The sequence below is a fragment of the Mastigoproctus giganteus genome, chromosome 3 (assembly GCF_048544385.1).
Source record: "Mastigoproctus giganteus isolate SK-2022 chromosome 3, ASM4854438v1, whole genome shotgun sequence".
Lineage (NCBI taxonomy): Eukaryota > Metazoa > Arthropoda > Arachnida > Uropygi > Thelyphonidae > Mastigoproctus > Mastigoproctus giganteus.
In genome coordinates, this window is record NC_143577.1 from 223,608,684 (window position 1) to 223,626,887 (window position 18,204).

The window sequence follows — 18,204 nt, forward strand, 5'->3', positions numbered from 1 at the left end:
CATAAAAATCAAATAAAATCTGTGATTGAGTTATCAGACCTTTGCAAGTAGGGAGAAAGTCATCATTATTCTTCTATATAAGACGATGGAAGCCACAATGGAATAATGTATTCAGGTCTGGAAACGCATTTAAAAATGTGCATAATAATAAAGTACAGTATCACTAGAGCAGTAGTTCCCAACAAGGGCTCCGCGGCCACACCAGGGAAACAAAATAGCTAAAAATTGAAGGAAATTAAAGAATTAGAAACATAAATTAGAAAACTAGAAATCACATTCTGAATAAAAATTTGCCAAGTTGAATTTTGCACATTCTCTAGCAGACGACGTTCAGTCATTTTGCTGCCATTAGCTTATGATTTCTTGGAACTGTACACTCTGTTGTAAATAGGAATTGTCTTCTATGATGAATAATAAGGGGCTCCTCCATAGAAATTGATTCTAAAAAGGGCTCCGCGGGTCAAAAAGGTTGGGAAACACTGCTCTAGAGAATACTCAAACCTTCCACCCATTCACGTTACTAAGCAGCATATGCTCTAATATCCTTCATGTTTGGATTTCATAAAAAAAAATTTAAATAAAGAAGAAATGGTAGTAGCTGAATAAATATTACTTAATTAAAAAGTTAAAAAGTAAACTTACGTTTTTAAAAACTTTTTAATTCTTTTTTATTTAAAAATGAAAATTTTTAAAGTTTTTTTTATTTAAAATTAAAATATTAAAAGTATTAAAAAATGAAAAATTTATTTTAAAACTTTATTTAAAGTTTTCATTATTTAATACTAATTGCTGTTATAAATATCACATGACTAAAACGGCATTAATTTTTTCAAACTACAGATAGTTTAATTTCCTCTAGTTTAAAAAATCCATTTATTTTTCATGCTAATTACGCGAACTGCACGATGGGGATGCATCACGTAATTGTGAATTGATCAATCAACAGATCTTAACTCCAGAATAAGAGATAAGATCTAAGATATGAATTCTTAACGACTTTACCTCGGAACTAGTAAATTAACTTAAGAATAAATTTTAGTTCATTGACGCTTCAAGTATTATAATTCAAACTGTCACCACCAAGATTGACCCAAAGGAGTGAGAGGTTCATCTGATATAACGGTTTGATAAGTGATAAGTTAGCTAGGAAAAACAAGCCTGTTTCGCCTGTCTAAGTTACAAGATAAGAACGCCCTAGTGGGGAGGAGACTTTAGAAAGCAGCGATTCTGCCATATTACATCGGATAGCTGGTGACCCTGTTATAGTAAAAGTATCGGAAACATGAAAGAGATGTTTATAGTTGAAAGACAAAGTGCAGGTACATAGGCATAGATGTCAATCAAGGAGACGGGGGAGCAATCAGCTTTCCCCGCGCCCAAACATGTTTGGGGGGGGGGGATACGACTACTGCCTAAAGTTAGAGAAAATAGGAACAGGAGAAGGAAGGCGAGCATGATGAAGGCTGTTTTTCCTAACGTCTGTGCTAGTTCTTGAAGCTCCTGTGCACAGCTGATCATTTAAGTCGTTAACAAGAAACAAAAACTTGCTTTGCGCTCGGAATTCACATAAATTCTAAACTGATAACTAGAAATATTTATCATGTATAATAGACAAATTTCTATAGCTTTTCAAAATTAATTGCCTTGACTCAAACACTTCACATATATTGCAGGGAAGGAGAGGAGAAAAAAGGGTCTCGAACTACAGTATGAAGAATACAGAGAGAGAGAAAAAACTACCAAGAGCTTTGGGGAGGGGGCAATTGCACGGTTATCAAAAAAGATTGGGACAAATTTTACAACACAAAATGCAGAATGGTTATTAATGAACCTGTATACATTTAAACTTATCGGATGTACACTGAGTTGGCATTGCATAAGCAACAACAGCACCTTGTTTATGAAAGGACTGGTCTGTGAGGCTGGCACGCAGCAATTAGAAGGCTCAAGGTTGGTAATGGCTAATATAAGATTGTAGATCGCACACGGGGTGATCAGTATACGAGTTTCTGCGTAGAAGAATGGATCTGTGTCGAGATCTTTCCAATTTCAAACGTGGAATGATTATAGAGGCAAGAACTATATGTGCCAGTATCTCTACAACCACCAACATTGTTAAGTGCTCTCATTCTGTGATATCACGAGTCTACCGTGACTGGTTCAATAGCGGTCGAACAACCAGCCAAAGGTCACAAGTGTGGTCGACGCCCGTGGCGAGGGTCGTGTGTTTCGTCTCGTGACACAGCAGAGGCGTAGTACATTAGCCAGCTAACCATCCAGTACAATGTAGGAATCGCAAGGCCATTATCAACATGGACTACGCGCTGGACATTAGCTCCTATAGACTATGACAGTCGACGACCATCCCGCGTGCCTATGCTCACTGCGAGACACAAGAAACTTCACTTTCTTGCATGGGCATGTCAGCACTAACACTGGACCACTGACATGTAGAAAACTGTCTCCTGGTTTGACGATCCCTCTTTCCAACTTTAGCATGCTGATGGGCGTATCCGCATTTGGAGAAAGCAACGTGAGGCTATGGCACCTGCAGTGCATCCAGGTAATGTTATGGCTTGGGGACTTTTCATGGCATGCCTTTGTTCCTCTTATCACTGTTAATCAACAGCACGATGGAACTGTCTACTGTATATTTCTATCGTCACCGAGCAAGTACGCCACTTGATGATGACAATGTATCTAGACAACTCCAGCATCTATCAACAATATAACGCGCTATGCCACAAGGCCCAGCAGGTTGCTAACTGGTTTCAGGAATATGACAATGAATTCTCCGTCCTCCCATGACTGCTCAACACATCCGATCTCAAATAAATTGAGCATGTTTGGAACCTACTGGAAAAGGATACTCGATGCTACGACCATCCACCTGACAATGCTCGGGCATTACCGGGCATATTGTGCAACGCATAGGTAGTGATACTAAGTACACCTTGCAACACTTTGTGGAGTCCATACCAATACGTGTGAAGGCAAAAGGTGGCCCCAAGAGGTATTAAGTAGGTGTTGCTAATGTAAAGCCAACTCAGTGTACATCAAACTCGAACAGGGACAACAACACACTCACAAGGAAGATGAACGAACAGCAAGCCATTTGAAATTGTGCGCGCTGCTGAACAAAACACCAACAAAAACATTAGAACTTTTACCGGGATCCACTGTATTCGGATGCCTATGTTCAGAGTTGGAAGAACCGGAATAAAACATGATCTTATTCCAGGATATTCATCAACATCCGTAACTGATGTGACTATTCAATGAAGTCTTTAGGGACGCTCAGCTGCTGGGGAGCTCATCAGCGAATGACCACAAGGTGGCATAGAAATATGTAAAGACTTATCTGATGTACCCAACATACAGAATGGAATGTGAACATTATGTTAGTTTAACCTTTGCCTAAACAAATAAAGGGAAATGTGTAAATAAAATAAAATGATGTTCGTAGGCCCTATGGAACTATTCTTCATTCCGAGGCCTCACTACATTATATTAAATATAAATAAATATGATCTTTATTGTAGAGTGCACAGGTACCATGACTTCACAAAACCCTTCACAGCACTATACCAGGGGCTGTTTATTACATATTAAAATACTCCCAAGTTAAATCTAATTTTTTTTTTTTTTTTTTTTGGAGAAATTCGAAATCGTTTCTATAATCTTATACAACACTAACTTGATGACGTTAATGATTTTGTTAACAGAAAAAGCTGAACAAAGAATTTATCTTAGAAATCTGCTGGTAAAGTGGTTTGTAGAATTTTATCGTTGAATTCTATTCGAATTATATTTTTTTGGTTCTGTGTTTTTTTTTTTTTTTTCTCTCTCTCTTCTTAGGATTTGTCCTAGGCACAGTGCCTAATGCAAAAGACGGCCCTGTAACTATTGGTATAGCATCCGCTACGTCCTTGAAGACAAACGAATTGCAGTCAGCAAACTTGCAGGGTTCATGGATATGAGTTATTGCAGAGCATAAAGTATTTTGAAAGAACATTTAAGAATGACATGTGTTTTCTCACGTTGAATGCCTTGACTCCTTTTGTCCTGAACAAATGAGGTTTACAGTTGACATCTGTGTTTGCCTCAAAAACAGCTAGACGTTATAAAAATGCTTTTTAAGCGCAATAATAATCCAGAGTATTTTTGGAAAAACCAGTATAATTCTGAATGAAAGAAACAAAGTTCTAATTTATGCAGAAATTTAATACACCCTTGATCCGGTTTACAACTACAGCGTAGATTTTCTGTTTATACTCTGGGGGAATCGCGTTGAGATAGGGAACCTCGTATAGGGAAGAGCGCAGTTCTCAGCTATTATTTAAAAAGTTATGAAAAAGAGGAATTCAGATAAAGATCTCGATGCCAGTCATTTAAGACTAGAGGGGTCTACAGCAATGGTTTACAACAGACACGACTGCTCATTGTTAATGATGGAGCGAGTATTTTATGGTACCGTGAAAATTCGAACATGCAAAATGCTGATCCCCACACCAGGTGGAAAAGACCTGGGCTCGAATCCCGTCAATGACGCGAGGAATCTTTATAGGTATTTTTCATTACGTGGCTGAGTTAGTAGAGCTCAGGCGAGGGAAGCATGGTTTTTCTCCCGGAAACTCGGGTTTATCGTCCAGCAAACAACCACACAAAACATGCAATTTACAGTCATATTATGGACAACAGCAACATGCGACCTTGGTCATCTCTTCTTGTAATGATTCCTATCTCCCGAAACCGATTCCACAGTACCAGGACGACACTGCGTGACACATTAAACCAATGTACGACTTCCGCCAGCGAATGCCCGGCTTCACGTCGTCCAACGGCCCGCTATCTCAAAGAATCATCTAAATTCTAAACGACGATGACTTGCCATCCTGAGTACTGGAGATGTTGCAACCACATCGCTTCATTCCAGTTTGCTTTGGCTTTACAGCCAAAAAAAAAAAACTGGAATGAAGTGATGTGGTTGCAACCCGTGTTTTTATAAGCATGAATAATTTGCATAATGTGCAGCTCTGTAAGATGGTATCTCGATTTCTCTTGGATACTCGGAACACTGTTCACAATAAAATATTCATGAAAAACATTTTATTCTGTTAATTTTATCGAGCAATGTATAATTTTCTTTTTGTTTTAATTTTTTTTTCTTTACCAGAATTTCTCTCACGATCCCCAAAACGCTTTTAAACTGATTTGAAGGTCGTCACCCTCAGGTTGCGCGCCACTAGCCTAGCCAGTGAGGAAACAGGTAATTTTCTACTACTGTATTTTCATTTTCAGTTCACATTCTATAAAACGCACGTACCATGAAATTAGGGGACTGAGAACTCCTGAGTAGGTCAGAATGTAGGTTGCATACGGAAATAGCTTGTTGGCTAGCAATAAGATACTAAACAAGTTTAACTTCAATCTGTTAGGCTACTTTTGCTACTTATCACTTTAATAGAGAATTGAATAAAGTAAACAACCTACTTTTGTTTTCAACTCTCAGCGATTGTTCTTATAAAAAGTTTTCATGCGTTGTTTCTCCTTTCTTGCAGTATAGATTGCAGTTTTGACCTTTACAACAATAGTCATTATACTGGTTTTGAAAACTAGGCGCAAGTTGGTTTTATTATGTAAACATGCACAAATTCTGTCCTGCAGCAGTTTCGCAAATTCACTTGCTATGAAGGGCAGAAAAATAAATTACAATTTATCTTTTATGTGAATATATTTAACGATAAAATTTGCATAGATTTATACCCGTAAATAAAAACAAATATTTAATCAAGAAAACAAAAACTAGTTAAAATTTTAAATCTTTATTAAATATTCAAATAAACTAGTCTTCTTTTGAGATCCAGAGATTGCGCAACGCTACCCTAGAGCATCAAAACAGGTAGAGGCAGGTGTTGTTGCAGCTGCCCTACTATTTTCACGAGCTGGTCACTAGAATAGCTATCAATCATGGAATGATGCTTGAGCTCATAGCAGAAGACTGTAATTGCAGAATTACGTGTGAAAAAACAAAGTTATATAAGTTATATATTCCATTAGAAATATCGAAATATTCCATATCCCGATATTCTATTAGAAATATGGAATTATAAAATGCATTACGTGAAAACTCTCTCTCTCGTCATATTCTTTTCTTTGTGTTCAACTATCGTTTTAAATCTCGGGCCCTAAACTTTCCTCGATGACTGACAGCTGTGCCCTCGCGGGTCGCACAGTGGATATAATCATCGTCTCCCCACACCAGATGCAAAACTCCCAAGTTTGAATCCTGTCAATGGCGTGAGAAATTTTTATGGGCTTTTTTCACAACGTGCACTTGTAAGGGCTGCATTATTTGTCTCATGTAAGGGCTGCATTATTTTTTTATCCCGTAAACTAGGGTTTTTCATCTAGTAAACAAAATCAAATCAACCACAACAACACGCAATTCACAAAATACAATATAAAAACGCCTCGTAGCCTTATTTGCTTTGACGCTTAACACCCACCCACCCACACACACACCACAAACAAACTGTAGACTGCCTGGGCAATATAGATTGCACAGCGATCATGACTTCCATTCTCCTACATCGTGTACAAAAGCCCTAGTTTCGAATTCCTTCAAAATAGAAGGAATTTATTTTTAAAGACTTTTTCGCACCATGATCGAGTTAGTCTGTTTCGGGCAAGGGTTGCATGTTTCCTCCCATCCGAGCCCACTGATTTTTCGTCCTTAGCTACCTCGGCACCAATTCCAAAAAGCTGCAACAATCAGGGTATCGTTTTAAATAGAGTACCCACACATTAAAGCTCCTGTTGTTTTCCAATAGCAAAATATTATTTTCCAGCAGGATAATGCACTGTATTATCGAGTCAGAAATGTGCATACCTGTTTCTATGAAACTTTAGAAGAGTCCACCCTCCTTTTAGTTGGTCAGTTAGCTCCCAAGATTTCCTTATCCAACATTTATGGCCCTCGCGGTAGCACAGTTGGTATAATCGCCGTCCTCACCACACCGGGTGGAAAAGACCCGAGTTCGAATCCCGTCGATGGTGTGAAGAATTTTTATGGGTCTTTTGCACAACGCGGCTGAGTTAGTTGGCTTTAGACGGGGTAGCATGGTTTTTCTCCCAGGAACTCGAGTTTTTCGTTCGCTCAGGCAGACAAATCGACCACGGGACACGCAATTTACAGACAATTTATACGGCGCAATATGACCTAAGTGGTTGATGCACCTAAAACCTTACTACAAACAAAACAAAACGAACCAACATTTACGGGATGAAGCCGAAAGGAAGTCCGATGTACCAGCCATGATATTCTGAAGACAGCATTATTAGGTTTTCACATTTCAGAGATGGTATATAACTGTCATGATGGGTTAACATTATTCCAGCGCTATTCTATCAGAACATAATGCACATGATTAAAACAGAGAAACTTATTACACTCAAAAATTGAAACAGAGGGTGGATTATTAGCAGCGTTTGCTAATAATCCATCCACGCTTCATAGAGCAGGGATAATATTTAGCACGAGTTCAATTACTGCTTGAACTCATGCCAAATAGTATCCTAAATAATGTTCTGAATAAATTTTGGCCATATGTCCACAAGTCCGGCATGCAAGTTGCAAAATAAATCTCAATAACAATAGATGAATAACAACATATGGCGATAGGAGTATACGAGCTGTTGCACGAGAAGTGGACATTCGCAAAACTGTCTTCAGAAAGCTTTTTGCGGCATTTGGTTCCATACAAAATTCATTGCACCCAACAGTTCTTCCAAAATATCTAAAAGGAACGTTTCATGGCTTCTTAAAACAAAATCTACAATACACGAAGAAGGTATTTTAATTGTATCCATTATCTTGAAACAAGATGGCCGCCACACAGATTGTGAGCATTAAACATCAGTGTAAAACTTCTGTTGACCATCCGATCCAAACAAAATTTACGTCGGGGGGAGGACCACAAAATCCTTATTCTGATGGGTATTTTTTTATATATTTCGGCCTCCATCTTGAAAAAAAAATTGAAATATCCATTATATAGAATATCATTTACAGTTGAATTGCTGCTGTGGTTGATAATTTAAACTAAAAGGATTGCTGTTCAAATATATGAATTTTAGCTTAGCTTGAAGTTTGAGTTAAGACACTCCAAATGTAATATCACCAGAAAACAATTTAATATGCTCGATTTCATATGATCGCATGAGCATAATGACCTATAGTTGCAAACAGAAAGTCAACGTGCCTATCGAACTTTTCTCAACGTATTGCTCAAGGTGACTAAGCAACCCGTTAAGTTTAAGCAACTACACATAATCTATGACACAGCAGAAACTAAGTTCTTTGACCCACTTTACCATAATATAAGCAGACGGGTAATGATCGGCCGTGTTGGAACTTGCGGTTCAATGAATCCCTCTTAGCGATTTTAACATGAAAATTCTAATCCATTCTTATATATTGCTTACATGTACAGTATTAGAGGATAAAATGGATACAGTAATTCAGTTCTGAGCAGCGTGTGCCCCTAGTGGCCTCTATAATGAAAGATAATTTGCGTAGTTAAAGTGAAAGTCTAAAACAAATGGGCTATCTAAAGAAATTCTGGCCTATTTCGAACCGGACCGGCTGCTTTTAAAGTGTATGTCTGATGTTGGCATTGCCGCATCTGAATTATATGTTTTCTGTAATTTAATTATTATCGTCAGTGGCGCCACGCATCGATTGATGTTTACGCTTTAATCAGGGTTAAAGTACAAAAGGAAGTAAACTTAGGTCGAAGGAAGTTTCATCGTAAGATTGATGCTCCATTGCCTTTCCTCAGGTCGAAGAGCATGAGGATAAAATCAGATGACGTAAATGTGAAGTGGGAGGATAATGCAATAAAACTGAACGAACTCCATTTATCGTTTGGTTCAACTTGCATTATCGTTTGGCAATAAGTTGCCAAATAACTTGCATGAATAAATTAACCAAAGCACTAAAATCCGCGCTTTCAAATGAGATTTCGTTCTTTATAATTGTTTTAAAATTATGTTATGCTTTTAGTTGTTTGGAATTATATTTATTTATTATATTACTTTTTTTCAGCATCTATTGCTACTATATAATAATTCGAATAATAAGCATTTAAATAAGGTATGAACTATAGAAGAACACATTACCTCCCCATTCGACCTCCAACGGGGCATTCCAGCATGCCATAGGTACAGTCCTCATGATTACACAATTCCTGAGTTTCCTTCACCTTTCTGATAAAAGAACACGTTGAACAGTGAGTCCAGCGTTGACCCGAAGGCGTCCAAAGTCAACCATATGCTGTTCATAAGCATACTAATACTGACGACTTGTTGCATTCATCTAGTTTCATGTAGGATAAGAACAGTGTCGGTCCTTATGTGTGCTACTTCCCTGAAGAAGAAAGGCTGTTGAGCGGTGAAAAAGAAAGTTGCAAAACATGTTGTCAGATGATTAAAGTCGTCTCTCCATTCGTTCTTCAAGCGCGAACTTCAAAAGGAAATACTGCATCGATTATTCGTATTTATCGAGGTATTGTTCGTTTGTGGTAGGATCCCCACGGGCAGGGTCATCTCTCCCACCGTCTTAATACTGCCAGCGGTGGTTGAAACAACCCACCACCATCGCCTACTACGACACGATGTGTGAGCTCTCAAGCGCAGCACTCGCTGAATCGAGCCGTTTCCCTAGCGATACCTCCACGTGCAATCATGGCAACAGCAACGTGCGCAACGCTACGGAAAGAAGGAGGAGTTATGATGCAGTCGGAGCGACAGGTGTGTTTGCCTTCTGTGGCAGTGCAGCTGTACACAGAAACACTTGTTGTTCGGCAACAGGGTTACACTCGGCATTAGTCCAAACGAGAATCATCCCCGCATGAATTGAACTCCACTCGTCGATCTCACGCCCGAACAGAATATTCAGTGTCAAAGGATAGCACGGATCACGAAAAAGGATTGGGAGGATGGCGGGGGGGGTGACCTTGCGATTGAATTTCGCCGACTCCCCGACTCTGTATAACTTCCTCAGTTACTTGCTGACAGCCAGGATGTCCACGCTCCTCGTGCTGGCCGATAACTGCCTATTTCCTGTTTAGTGCAGACTCTGATTGTGGGGAGAGATGAAGTGGGACATAGGGAAGGTACCGCGAGGTCGCTTCAGTTGCTAGTATACGGCGACACTTCACACTAACTTCCCCCTTACTCCTTAAAAAAAAAAAAAAAAAAAGATAGGGGAGGGGAGTGTACGGGAACTCTGAATAGCTTTTATCTCTCCGTATTCCCCTCCTCCTCAGCCAACGTATCTTCTTTAAAGGACCGGTTTCAGAAGAAAAAGTTGAGATAACGAACTCATAAGGGCAGAGCAAGATGAAGGAGAGAAAAGCATATTTTCTTTTCTACCTCTGTATGTGTACAGACAACCAGCAATGTGTACAACGTGCAGAAAAAAAAAAAAAAAAAAACGCATTTTTGTGTGTGTGTTCATTGCAGTGTGCTAGACACTTTTTGAAAGCTTTGAAAAATATATTAAAAAAAAAGGAGGGGGCAGTTGCAGGCTTTTTTGGAGGGGGAAGAGATCGGTATCTAAGAACAGTATTAACAATAGCATCCATCTATAGCAGCGCTGTCCAACCTTTTCGGCTGGCCGGGTACTATATTTATCAAAAATATTTACCAAAAATATTTGTTTTATAAAAGCATTTGTAAATTGCACATATTTCTCTAAATACCGGTACGCAAACTTTATATAATAGAACGAATAATAGAGCATTATTTTTAGTGGCATGGGCAATGGAAAATTTCAAATGATTAAAATATTTAATTTTATTTCACAACGATTCATTTCTTATGTTTATATCCTATAATTTCCACCAAATACACACACTATTTTCTTGTATTCTTTCTGTCATGTGAACTCCTCTGATCATGTGGTCGTTGAGTATAAGCAGAATTTATTTATAAAAACATTTCTATCAGAAAACCCTACGGTCAATCCTATGTATTTGTATGTTTGGTTTAGATCCGACTGCAAACACAAGGGTTCTAAAGGGATTTTGCTTATAACTTGAGTGACAACCATCTTGTTCCAAAATGGCGGGTCTAAATTACAGTACGGTACTGTTTTATGTTTGGATTGAACTAAACACACGAGTTTCAAAAGGTCGTTAAAATATGAGTGGTAGCTAGCTTGATTCAAATTTATTTCCATCAGGTTACCCTAACACATACAGTAAATATGGTTTGATTTGGAGAGTAAATCCAAAAGTTTTTAGAGGAACACGTACACAAACATAGATAGCAATCTCATAAGCCTGCTTTCCACTTTTGGAAGAAGATTAAAAAAATAAATAAATAAAATAAAAATAGCAATAATAAAATAAAACACTATAACGTACGTTTTTATTTGTTTTTAAAAATCCAGGGTACACTATCCTTCCTTTTTCTGCTTGCGGACGCCTATGAAACGAATACATCGGAGATGTCAGCATACATTCTTTCGTGGTACGATCTAACCCGGTGGACGTTTGGTTGTTGTGGGGTTTTAGGAGCATCAATGTTTTGTGGTCGATTTTCTGTTTGCTGAACAAAAAACATACTGCCCTCGCCTGAGACCGACTAACTCAGCCGCGCTGTGCAAAAGGCCATAAAAATTCCTCAAATCATCGACGGGACTCGAACCCAGGTCTTTTCCACCCAGTATGGTGAGGACAGCGATTCTACCAACTGTGCTACCACGAGGAAGACGTTTGGGTGAGGGTCAGAAAAACATTTTACTACTATAATAATAAAAGAATAAGAATATTTTCTTATTCTTTTATTATTATACTAGTGTACTCGTGACGAATACTTCGCCAGAACTGTTTCAGAGAAGTAAAAGATTAATATACTTGCTCAACAATTCCGTTACGGAACTGTTATGCAGAAGAAATCAGGACAAAACCCTGTTTAGCTTTTTGAGTTATTCAAGGTCAAAGAGCGTTCCGAACAGAGGGCTATAAGCAAATCATTATATAGATTTCCTTTTTAAAATTCCATCAATCTCATCTAGTAATAGATACCACATGAGGTTGATGAATATATACACTGATAAAACGTAAATTCGGTAATCACTGTATTATGACTACCCCATCCGTAATGGACCACATAGATCGCGGTATAAAAAGCTGAACAGCTTCGTATGCTAGAGCAATGGTAATTTACGTTTGGTCGTGCATGTCAGTGATAAAGTAGCAGTTATGGAACTTAGTAGAAATATCACGGAGTTTCAAAAGGGAATGATTGTGAGAGCTCGAGAGTCGGGCACTTCCATATCGGAAACAGCACGTCTTGTCGGTTGCTCACAGGCCACTGCGGTTAAGGTGTACAAAGAATGGTGTCCAACTGATCAAACTAATTCCTACCGACAGAACTGTAAAGGATTACTCAGGGTGGATCTGCGTGGTGAGCGAAGGGTGCATCGCGTTGTACGGACTCAACGGCAGGTCACTCTACGACAGCTGATATCGCAATACAATATGGGAAATGCAAGAACAATGACCCAAACGACAATGCGCCGCACACTCAGATGTATGAGGTTCCAGAGCAGACGACCTAGGATACATCCTCTCCTCACCGCTGATCATCGTCGACGGCGAATGTTGTGGTGTCAACAACACGCTGGTTGGACACTGGAGGAATGGAAACGGGTAGGCTGGTCGAATGAGTCCAAATACTTGGTGCAATACGCCGACGGATGCCTTCGTGTGAATAGAGTCCACGGGCATGGAGCTCACTATCCAGGCAGGTGGCGATGGTTGCTTAATATGGGGCATGTTTTGCTGGCAAGAACTAGGACCCCTGGTGCGTATGGATCAACGTTTCACTGGTGAAGTCTACCGACAGCTCTTAGGAGACAATGTGCACCATTTTTTTTCCCGGCAGACAGATCTTCCAAGACGATAATGTGCCTTGCCATCGGGCCCGCTGTGCACAAACAGTTAGAGAAACACGGTGAAGATATCACCCATTTTAATTGGCCTCCAAATTTGCATGCCCTCAATCCAGTTGAACACCTCAATAATGTGGGATGTTTTGGAACGGGAAGTGAGGCATATGGACACGCAACCGTCATCAATTCCGGCAGTGTGTAAGCCTGCAGATCGCTACGGACGCCTTCGGACATCTAGTGGATTCAATGCATAGGAGAACAGCGGCTGTTATTCGTGAGAACGGTGGCCCAACACGGTATTAGGTAGGCGGTCATAATTCAGTGAACAATGAGTGTATATCGTATGAATAAATTGTTGCAATAAATAAGTGCTGTAAATCCTCGATGTAATGGACTTCGGAAATAACAGACAATGCGCACTAAACGAGGCCTTTCGTCTGCCAGTGTCTTAACTGCATTAGTCTGATGGTGTTTATCATTGGTTGATTTTTTTAAACTAACATTTAAGCAAATTTAACTCATTGCTAATGAGGAAGCTAGTCCTATTTTCATTTATCAATGCAGTATAAACTAATCAAGTAAAAAAAACATGAATAACAATCTCCACAAGTGAGTTATGGATTCATCTTGAAATTAACCAATAGGTAATGAAAACGAGGAGTGTTTGGTTTATTTTTTTTTTTACGAGAGACTACTTTAGCTCTAAAAACAGTTACGATAAGGAAAATTGTCATTTATGAAGAAGACTTCTGAAGAAAAGGACTTGCTCTTGTTTTTGGCAGGTCGAAGGAAATAAAGAACTTGGATTAACGTTTCGTTTACTTTCACGATTAACAGTGCTAGTACTTAATTGGTCTTGCTGGTAAATGACGAGGTTGGCGGTACTTCTATTACTTAACGATATTGATGAAAGGGAAGAAACATTTTTCGTACAGATCTTTATTCTCTGATGTAAACATGAAATTTTTCATTCTATTTGGTGGCATAAGAGGCCCTGCCACTTAAAAGTAACTTAATGAGACAATGCCACTAAGTGCACATTGACGAATGAGAAATAAATTTTCAATTACCCACTGTCAAGAGATCGTGAAAATGTAAAATATGCATTTGAAATGCCTTTATTAAAATTTAATTTTCATGATGAAGACGATGAATCTGACATCAATCTTGGGAACTGAGAAGAATGCAAATGATAAAAGCTATTGATTTTCGAGATTACTTGTGCTAATTAATCCTTGAAAGCAGAAGCATTTCCTCAGAGAAGGAAATATCGCGTGGCATGAAAAAAAAAATAAAAAAAGGAGAAGCCAGAAATAAAACAAAATGCAGGACTGTTGTAACTAGTACTGCAACCTTTAATTAACTTTTTTAATGTACGTGTATTTTTTGTGAATTTACAAAAAATACACGTACATTAAAAAAGTACCACTACGGGTACACTGCACCCGTAGTGGCCACGTACATGCAGAATGTCCAGACAAGGATGAGAATCCTAGCTGCGTGAACATGGGCACTCGGCTCGGGATGTAGCCTGTCCTGAATACCAGCAAGCATTAGAACAAGTAAGACTAAGGACCGCGAATGAATAACCCCCAAACTCTTCAACCACAGCCTTTAGCTGTACAGGGCAGTTTCTCTCCTTCCAATCCACAAATCCACAGTCTCGCCAGCAATAGCTATAGTGTCAAACTTAAAGTCATGCAGATCAATGGTCACAGATCCCGGACTGTCGCTGATGAGAACCGACGTGCAGCGGAGGAGCACTCTATAGATATAATATCAATCCAGGAACCCTATGCCTCCAGGATGAAACTTCTTCTTCTTCTTCTTCTTTAATCTTTATTGTATACAAACATGGTATATACAATAGACCCTTCACAGCAGCAATGCCAGGGGTTTTACATTGGTTGGTGGACAATAGCTTTGGGAGAAGGGGGCCCACATCGAAGTTCGGGCTGATCCCCCAGAGCCAACAATAAAATAGAATCAATGTCAGATTATTTACAGAATATATGCTTTTGACAGTATTTACAATTCAATAATAAAGGTATTCATATTTACATTATGTTATATTAATATTTATATTCATAAAGATATTGTTGACTTTATTTACAACATATATAATAAAGACATCGTGCTTTGAACAATATTTACAATATATTGGGCATTATTATTATGCTGCCCTTATCAATGTGCACTTTGCCTGGCCAAGGTCAGGCTCTTAAGGGTCTGTCTTCGGTACCTCCGATCCTTCACAAACCTACAGAGGTCGCCGTCAATTGAAAGGATTGTGGGGAGCATCTCCCTGGGGAGAAAGCGGTCACTGAGAGATAGTCTGTTATAGTGAGCTGTGAGCGTGGGAGCTGACCTTAGTCCGGGTAGAGGGATCCTCCAGCCACACAGTTCCCAGATGTTTGGCTCCGAGACCGTTCCGGTTGTCATCTTGACAGTGAGAACAAGGCGTTTTTCAAATACAAGATCTGGAAGTCGGGTAAAATTAAGTGCGATCGCCATCGCAGTTGTTCTTTGCTGGGGTGGACGACGATGTTTTTGCGTGATCCAACGAAGGAGCCAGTATTCGGCGGAGTACACGCGCTTGATGTTGGTAGGGGCCGCGGACCCCCAAATTTCCGAGGCATACAGTACGACGGAGTATACTGAGGTGTATACGTATCGACGAGTCACATCCAGATCCCTAACGTGGAGCAGTTGTTGTTTTGTGGTCCAGCGCATTTGACAGAATTTTGCTGTGAGCTTGTCAATGTGGGGGTTGAAGCTCAGTTTATAGTCGAAGACGACTCCTAAGTCTGTATGCATCTTGACCACTGGGAAGGGAATGCCGTCTAGAGAGGCTTGGATTTCAGTGGGTTGGCGCTTCAGAGAAAAGACAATTTGTGCTGATTTGGCAGGGTTAATGAGGAGGCCAAATTGATGGAGATAGGATCCTAAGTTATGTAATTTTTCACAGATCTTTTTATTGATGTTTGAGAGGTGTTCGCCGGGGTTAATCTGAGTAAATATCTTAATATCATCGGCATAGCATAGTATGTCTTCTCTCTGTTGCACAAACGGAAGAAGGACTGCGGTGAATAATGCTCCGGAGAGAACTCCACCTTGGGGAACTCCCGCAGTGATCTTTCTCCAGATTGTGTGTTCATCCGCTTTAAGAAGAATGGTTCTCTCAGAGAGCAGGGCTGTGATAAACCACAACATGTCACCTTTTATGTAGAAGTAGTTTTGTAGGAGGTGAACAAGTGAGTGAATACTGATGGAGTCGAAAGCAGCTTCCAGGTCGATGTAGGTGACAGAAAGCTCTGCTTTAGCTTCTAGTGCACTGAGAATGGTGTTGGTTATCGATGTTAAATTGGTGACTGTGGATCTACCTGGAATGCCATAGTGGATCTGTGGGGGTTTGTGAGGCATGATTTGATTGGTGATGGTGGAAAGTAATGTCTTCTCCATGAGCTTCAAGAGGCTGGAAGAATGAGAGATTGGCCTGAACTGTTTAATGTGGGTTGCAGGTTGGCATTTAGGGTGTGGCCTCACATCATATCTGTTCCAGAGAGGGGGAAAGTAGTGCTGCGTTAATACACGGTTAAAAATTGATAGTAGCGGATCGATGATAAACGAGCTAAGACATTTAATCATGAATTGTGGCACAAGATCGGGGCCTGCAGTTGCAGTGGGTGGCAATCCATTTATAGCAGTTATAAGCTGCTTCCTGGTGATGCGAACGGTGGCGAGCATATCAGTAGGGACGTTGTTGATGGGTAAGTTGCCTAGATGCACCGGGGCCACAGTTTTTGAGAACCGTGCAACGTGGTCCATCCACAGTTCAAGGTCCAGTGTCTTAGGAATTCCTGTGTGCTGAGAGTCATAAAACGATTTGCCTTTTCGTAGGGTTGAATTTAAATGCTTTTTAATTGCAAATATTTTCTGACGATTGAAAATTGCTCGGGCTCTGGAGAAGGCAATACGATCTTGTGTAGCGCCTGATTCTTTCCATCTCTTATGCAGATTTTGTTTTTGTTGAAAGCTGTTGTTCAGTGCTGGTGTCCACCAAGCTCTCGAACGGGGAGTGATGCAGACAGTTTTTGTAGCACCATAACTTGCAATGGTTCGAATCCATCTAGTCATGAGGTCCACAGCTAGCTCGAGATCACAATTATTGAGAGCCTCCCAAGGTATCGAGGATGCAGCTTCGATACATCGTGGTGAATCAATGAATTTGGGTGCTGTGATGTCTTTTTTCTTTTTTGGGCCTTGGATATCAAAGTTAGGTGCGGCTAAGTGCAGGAGTAAGGCAATGGGTTCGTGATCGGATTGAAATAGGTTTTGAGGACTGTCTTCGAGGTCGCATGGTGCTGAGGAGAATATCAGATCCAAGAGATTAGATCCTCTCGTGGGGTGGCAATTAAGTAGGGCGATACCCAATGAATTCATACTACTAATGAGTTTCCTACTAAGATGTGTGAGAGTAGGTGGAAGATTGAAGTCTCCACAAATAATGTGCTTAGCAGAGGCATGGAGGTGATTTACCAGCCAGTGGATCACATCTTCAATGATGTCACTGTTTGGGCCTGGTGGAATGTATACTGTTGCTATGTCTATCAGGTTGGCATTGAGCTTGAGGGATACCATAGCAGCTTCAAATGCAAGGGATTTGGTTACCACAGAATGTGTCAATGAGAAGATAGTGGTATTATAGAATATTGCGACTCCCCCCCCTCTACGATCCTCCCTGGAGGAACTGAGCATCTGGTACCCAGCCTGAGGAGCACAGGCAAGGGAGTCCCGCCCATTCCCAAGCCACGTTTCGGCAATGCAGAGAATGTCAAAGAATTTAGAGAGGAGAAGCTGTTCGACAGTGTCTAGCTTGTTACAAATACTCCTTGCATTTTGATAGACAATTCGAATGGTGGTAGCCATAGTAACTGGAGTTCGAACAGGTGGCAAGTCTCTTTTTAAGCTTCGCACTGGTCTACTGTGCATTGCGATGTGTACAGGGATATTCTTTACAGGTTTGGAGCCCTGGGGATTGTCGTTATAACCTGCTGAGAGTTGGATTGAACGATATGTGGACAGTTTGTTTCCTATGGTAAGTTTGTTCTCAGTGAAGTTATCTGATTTCTCGTGCGTTTTGTTGGCTTGGGAGCTTGGTAGCTTTAATTGCTATTGCGTTTGATGTTGATATCGGTGGTTTATTGCGGTTCTTGGCTTCTGATCTAGGAAGGGTTTGA

General features: G+C 40.0%; 1 protein-coding gene across 4 annotated transcripts in view; it reads right to left on the reverse strand.

Annotated features, from left to right (window-relative positions):
• The window catches only part of LOC150088785 (SLIT-ROBO Rho GTPase-activating protein 1-like), a 431,497-nt gene that overhangs the window by 108,553 nt on the left and 304,740 nt on the right, over window positions 1-18,204 (reverse strand). Inside the window, exon 1 of one of the 4 annotated variants that reach the window (XM_090369653.1) lies at window positions 9,184-9,712. The exons of the other annotated variants lie outside the window; for them this stretch is intronic. Within the exon in view, the coding sequence (XP_090225779.1) occupies window positions 9,184-9,238 (55 nt within the window). The 5' untranslated portion in view covers window positions 9,239-9,712. Of the gene's footprint in view, window positions 1-9,183; window positions 9,713-18,204 lie in introns of those variants that run through there. 4 annotated transcript variants of the gene reach the window in all.